Genomic DNA, 7,088 nt, shown 5'->3' on the forward strand with positions numbered 1-7,088 from the left:
AATGGAGGTTTGGGTTCAGAGGAAGACGAAGAGTGCGTGGTGCAGGTGAGAGGGTTTTCTGAAAATCCAGTTTTGTTTGATAAAATAATGTTCGTTTGAACGAACGTTTCCCAAGCTGACACCTGCACACCAAACTCTGAATGGGAAACTTCCAACGTGACACGTGGTGCTCCTGCATGCAGCGCTTGGTGCGTTTTTAATGCACTGAGTGTGTGACATGGTGCGTTTGTAAGTGTACAGCAGAGATGAAATCAGAATTGGGAGTGAGTTTAGAGGTAATGATTATTGGTTGTGGTGCGTGCTAAGTGCGGATGTGTCAGAATTAATTTATGCTAATTATTAAGGGTCTCACAACAAGACATGAATTACTACAGGAAACACCACTAAAACTCTAACTCTTTCTTAACTCTAACCTTCAGAATTAAGAAAGGAAAACCATCTATGGTAAAAGTCATGAGTGTGCACCCTCATTACTCTTATCAAGACGTTTTCTGTTCTCAAAACATCTAGTTAGATACACACCTTACTATATAGACACGGAGGAAGTGGTAAATCATACCATTTACACTCAATTCTTCACAGAGAAGACATGGCAAACTCACAACACACAGGTCATCCTAAGGATGAACTGCTCTGATACCATTACTGTAACATCCCAAAAATTCACCCAAAATTAAAAATTATTTCAAAACTTAAATATTATAATAATACATAACATCCCGAACATCAACTAAAATCTATACATCAGTTTTAAGCTCAGACGCAACTGCAAAGATAACATTGAATCCTTCTAATTCGATCTTCCATCTCTTCCTCCACTTGCACAGGATCACGTGACAATCCTTCAACTGCTCCCGTATAACATCACACATTATACGATCATCGCATTCACATGCACAAACAAGCAAAGTAAGGGTGAGCTAACCTGAAACACATCATTTATAAAACGAGCATAGTTATTTCAATACAAATATCATATAATAATTAAGTCAGACATCCTCATGCCAATGTACCATAATTCCTGTTGGACACTCATCCCATAGTACCTAATAATCAATCCAGTACACAATAAACCCTCATCCGGATGATACGTTGATGAGCAAATCAACGGAAGGTGCCCCACTTGTGATTTCATTCTTAGTCCCCTCAATATGTCCACAATCAACCACAGATCAAGACATCCTACTACAGTACCCTCAACCTCAATACATACCCAGATATCATATCATTACTGAATCAAACGATAAAACAACGAACTTATATTACATCGGATACTGTTTACACGAACATTAAGATTGATCACTTAAGCTCGAAACTGAACATCAAATGCTATTATACCGAATACCATTAGGTCGAATACCAAAAGATCAAACGCTAATTAAGATCAAGTACTTAGACTTCACGTTAAGACAGTGTACTCTACTAGAACAATTACTATTATTTCGAACATTATTCAAACGATTGCTCAAAGATCAAATCTCGCACACCACAGATTAAGTACCATTCGGACGAACACTTAATTGATCACTTTACTGGATTTAACACTATCTGAGGGTAACCTCATCGAGACCGGATGTTCCCTACGTACAATCACTAATTGTTAACAATCCTTATCTGAGACAAGCGTCATCCAAACCGGGCACTACCTATGAATGATCACTGCCTGAATCATGCATCATCACGACTAATCACTATTTATTAATCGATCGTTACCTCAACGAATATCAAGGTCGGTCACTCCCCGTAAATGATTACAACCTCAGAGCAACATCACCAATAAAGATCATTCCCTAAGAACCATCACTACGAGACAGAACACTATAATAAATAACACTTGAGTCTGGTTTAAACGCCTAGAGTACTCTGCTGAACACCTCAGTACTGACCGAACGTAATCAAACTAAACCTCAGGTCACCAAATTAAGATCGGACGCTAGCTACCTCAGATCCACTAATCATCAAGATCAACTGTTGCCTAATAACGCTCGCTACTTGAAAATAAATAACACCAAGACCGAACGTCACTAGTAAGAATGCTCGTTACTACCTATAGACCCAACAAGTTTTACTTCCCGTCTCTCTCTCGAAGTATTCCAAATCCAACTTTATCTGCACTACCATCTCTCCCGTATCCGTACGACCATCACGGTTAGAAACCACAGCCACAACATGCAAGATGAATAACCAGAATTATCACATTATAAACCCACTACCTATACTATAACAATTCCCATGATAAATTGACTCACATGACACTGCAGACTAGTCTTTCATAAACTGATGTCGTTTACTTGTAATTTGTCGTCATAACCTGCTCTCAATAACAGGCGACCCGAGCCGTCATCCATCGCGACTTCAGACCTATCTCCCCGACTCCTCAAGGACTAACGAGTAAAAACATCGATACTACGCGTAACGATGCACTATACTCAACACGAGCCGAAGTCATTGGGCGAGACATTCACCTCCTCGCGCAGAAGAAGGTGACACTCGAATCTCCGTCTCACGCGTGAGACTAGCAAAAATGCTAAAAAGACCGACGAAGTTACAAGTAAATAACATAGTGTATGTACCACCTCCAACAGAATAAACGTGCTCAATCACGAAGTCATACATATTCTCAATAATATGTATAACTAAACCAGTAGAATAAACGTGCTCAATCACGAAGTCACACATATTCTCAATAATATGTATAACTAAACCAATAGTATAAACGTGCTCAATCACGAAGTCATACATATTCTCAATAATATGTATAACTAAACCAATAGTATAAACGTGCTCAATCACGAAGTCACACATATTCTCAATAATATGTATAACTAAACCAATATTGGATCAAGGAAATAACCAACAATTCTCAATAATTGCTTCAAAATACTCCCACGGATTCATGCATTATTGCCGAACGCTATTTCCAACACTGATGCTGTCTGAGCGAACGTTCTGGAATAATCTTCATCAAAGGCCGAACGTTGTCGATGAACACCGAACCAAGGTCGAGCGCTCACAAAACCAAGGACGAACGCTACCAAAAACCAAGGACGAACGCTCCCAAAAACATTGGACGAACGCTCACTTAACCAAGGACGAACACATACTTATACTCAAAAACCGAACGCTCGTTATACCCCAAAAGCCGAACGCTCATAATTGTCACAAGGCCGAACGCTCAATTACTGAGCCGAACGCTAAGATCCATCACTTAGGCCGAACGCTAAACCATTGGACGCTTTGGACGAGCGCATAAGATCAAACATCCTAAAAGACCGAACGCTCTTTATAACCTACGGACGTTCGTCTTGAGACCAAGGCCGAACGTTCAAGGTTACTCCACGAAGATACTAAGTTAAGGACGAACGCTCATAATTCACTGTTTGGACGAGCGTCTCATTTTTACAGACTTGACGGACGAACACGGACGTTCGTTAGAAACCGAACGCACAATAATTTGGACGAACGTCGAATTTCACCAGAATTGGACGAATGTTTAGAAATTGGCCGACCACTATTTGGTCGAGCACCGTTGGGCGAACGTCCAATTTTGATTCCCCAAAATTGGACGAACGCGCATTCTGCAGAAATTATGCAGAATCGCACCAGAGTCCAGAAACCCAGAAAACCCTCCCCTTTTCATCCAGATTTTTCACATATTTGCAGCAAAGCCAAAATATCTCAACAATCAATGAAATAAATCAAGCTCCCCTTACCTCTTGAAGACTTCCATGTAAATTTGGGATCTATCTCCTTCCAGACGTGCAGATCAAGATCTCCTTGAAACTTCAGTAGTTCTCCCCTTCCTCTCCCAGATCTTACTGCAACAGCTTCACTCTCACAAGATGTCCAACCCAAATCCTCCTCTCTGCACTTCTGAAGTTGGTGCTGCTTCCCTTGGGTGCTCTTTGAACGGCTGGAAATGGAAGGAAGGGTGCCCTTCCTCTGGCTGCTCTCCCACATGGCTCTCTTCTATGCTTTTGATTCACAGCCACACGGCCCATGGCCATTCATTTCGGCAGCAAGCAATGTTTTGGAATTTAATTGGAACATTCTTTTTGGAGTATGCAAACCGTGCTTGATGGAATGAGGGGGCCACCAATTGGTTGAAAGCTCACGTGGAGGACTCCTAAATGCAAAAGTTGAATTTGTTGAAGTGTAAATAGCACACGGCCCTACACTTTTGCATGTCCATTATTGCTAGAATAAAAATGGGAGCCACCACTTATATAATATAAGGTGACTATTTTGTTGGAAGAAAGCATTATGGCCCACTTTATCACTCATTTCAAAACTGGTTTAGAAGAAACACACACCACTCACGACTTTATTCCCCATGTCCAAGAAATTAATTGAAGAAAGTGCACATGGGACATCTGAAGGAAGAGGACGTTGCTTCTTTTATTCCAAAGAACACGCATGAATTGTTTTGGAGCTGGAACGGTGCACTTCTTATCACAGGTTGATTTCCTTTTTCAAATGCTGCACCAAATTACTTGAGAATGAAGTTGACTCACGGATCTAGCAAGCTTGAGACCTGCAAAAATGAAGAGAACACACAGTCTGATTTGGTTTCACGGACAGCAGTAGCAGCATGCAAGAGGTGTCACTGCCTGGCTGGATGGACAGCGGCAACAGCACCAGTAGCACTTGGAGGAAACGGTCCAACACCTTAAAGACGTAGTTGGTCCAGCAAAAGGAGAAGCCACCTTCACGGTCCAAGGTGCTGGAATCTTAGAGAGAAGCGAGAGAATTTTGGAATGAAGTTTTAGAGAGAGAAAGAATGTGTTTGGAAAATGAATGTCGGCCCTCCCTTTGCTAAGCTTCCAGTAAGTAATAATGCACCTCCAATAATGAAAAAGGTGGGTGACCACCATGTCCCCACCAGTCCTTAAAATACGGGTCTTACAATCATCACTCATTAAACATGCACATTTTGTTTATTTTTGTAATTTTTTTAAAATCTATCTATTATGATAATATAATAGACTGATTTGCCTACTCCCATAAAAAAACCAATAATTAAGTTAATAAATCTAGTCTCATTTTAAATAATTTTTATTGAAGTTAAGCCAATAATATTAAATAGAAAAAAATTATTTCAATAACTTGAAATTTTTATTTATCATCTTGTACTCTGTGAGAACCTGATAAATTAATACACACTAATCCATTCTCTGATCACACCATTAATGCACCGTGCCACGTCAAAACCCACTCACACTCCCACTGCATGCGTCTGCCAAGTGTCACGGTTAAAGCACTCTGAGAACGTTAGTGGAAGACAAGTGGTGTGTGGAGAATGGGAGTTAGTTTCTGTGAAGGAAGGAAGTGAATTTTCAGAAAAACTCTTCCCATTCTCTGCATGCAATCACCTTCTTCCTCACGAAACTCTAGCCTTTCTTCATCTCTGCCTTCTCTCTAAACTTTTTCATCTTCTCTCTAAGATCACTCATTACCAACATCTCTGCTTCCATTTCAGAAACCGTAGAATAATTCTCGGGGTTGTAAGCTTTCATTAGAACCGAACAAGTTAGAATTCTGTGGCGGGTAAGTTCTTTTCCCTTAACGTTTTCTTCTTCTGTTTCTGCAAACCAAATTCTGGTTGCATGAATGAATTATAGGTCTGAACTGTATGTGATTTTGGTATCTTAGATTTAGTGGAAATCGTGGGGTGAATTTCTGGATAGAAAGCCGTGAGAGCACGAGAGAAACCCTAAGCATTTGGAAGTGCACTGCTAGACCAGGTAAGGGAAGCTTTAGTAATTTAATTTAATACCTGTTTGATTTGTATGACAGTAATGAAGTGTGCTGGATGTCTGAAATGTATGAAATATATGAATTTTGAGTGTGCATGAATGAGCAGAGTTGCAATGGATGTATGTTATGAATGTTGTTTGAACTTATTCAGAGAATAAGATGTATGAGTTGTAATGTGATTGATTTTCTGTATGATTTGGAAGGAAAATGATTTGAACTGTATGTTGATGATGATATGTTTGAACTGGAAAAATTCTGTATTGGGGAGATTATAATATGAATTCTGTAATGTATGAGATTTATGGTGAAGATGAATTTTTTTAAAAGTTCAAATCATATGAAATCTGTGAAATTATCGTGTTTGAAAAATCTGGAAATTTTTATCTTCTCTGATTGATCATGTACGCTCGTTATCGAACGGTCTTATACCGTTCGGTTTCCCTGGAAAATCACTTAGAATAAGGGTTATTTCATTTGGAAAGGACTCTGATTAAGAACGAGCGTTATTGGTGTCAAGAGTTAGGTGTGAGCGTTCGGCTTAGCCTAGCTTGTCCCACGATTGAAAATAAATTGAAGAGTATTTAGAACGCTCGGTTTTGTTTCCAGCGTTCGTCATAAGCAGCGCTTAGTATTAGACTGAGCGTTCGTCCAAATGAGCTCTCGGTCTTAGATTGAGCGTTCGTTCAAATGCGCGTTCGTTCTATTTGGTGCTCGGTCATTGACCTAGCGTTCGTCCTAAGAAGGGTTCGGTTTCTACTGAGCGCTCGTCCTTATCATTGCTTCGTGAGCGAACTTCACAGCGTTCGTTCAATTTATTAATCAACGTTCGGTCTTTGACTGGCAGTGTTCGTTTCCGAATTTATTAATGCTCTGATTATTTATTTGAATTCATTTAAACTGTGATGGTCCTTTTCATTTGACCTCAAGTCTTTATACTTAGAATTTTCCTAAGTATTATTCGGATCTTTTAGACTCAATCTCAATTAAATTACTCATTGGTCTTAACGTCCGTGAATGGATAATGGTTCGTTTCTTTTGTTCAGAAACGTGGATGTATGTGTACTGTAATATGTTCTTCCCTATCTATTGAGTGATGAACGTTCTTTAAAATTAAGAGAGTGGAACACAGAATGGAAATTTGAATAAGAGGAATGGTTAATAATGTGCGAATGATGTTTTGATTGAATTTTATTGGATTGGATTGTGAATGAGCGTTCCAAGGAGGAACGTCTCTATGATGTGAATATGAGAAGTAGTGTAGTATGACCATGGTAAAATCGCTGATGGCTGTTCATCCTGATATTCCGTGATTGCTCATCCTCATGTAGAGG

General features: G+C 39.6%; 1 protein-coding gene across 1 annotated transcript; it reads right to left on the bottom strand.

Annotated features, from left to right (window-relative positions):
- Positions 1 to 662: 662 nt before the first annotated feature.
- LOC148195341 (uncharacterized) lies at positions 663 to 4,740 on the bottom strand. Its single transcript, XM_088094863.1, has 2 exons — positions 3,714 to 4,740; positions 663 to 848 (listed from the first exon to the last, which is right to left on the bottom strand). Exons 1-2 carry the CDS (start codon positions 3,958 to 3,960, stop codon positions 757 to 759), a joined length of 339 nt encoding a protein of 112 aa, XP_087950989.1. The 5' UTR covers positions 3,961 to 4,740; the 3' UTR covers positions 663 to 756.
- Between the last annotated feature and the right edge of the window lie 2,348 nt (positions 4,741 to 7,088).

This window comes from Vigna umbellata, chromosome 7 (assembly GCF_029865625.1).
Source record: "Vigna umbellata cultivar VRB3 chromosome 7, Vumbellata_1.0, whole genome shotgun sequence".
NCBI lineage: Eukaryota > Viridiplantae > Streptophyta > Magnoliopsida > Fabales > Fabaceae > Vigna > Vigna umbellata.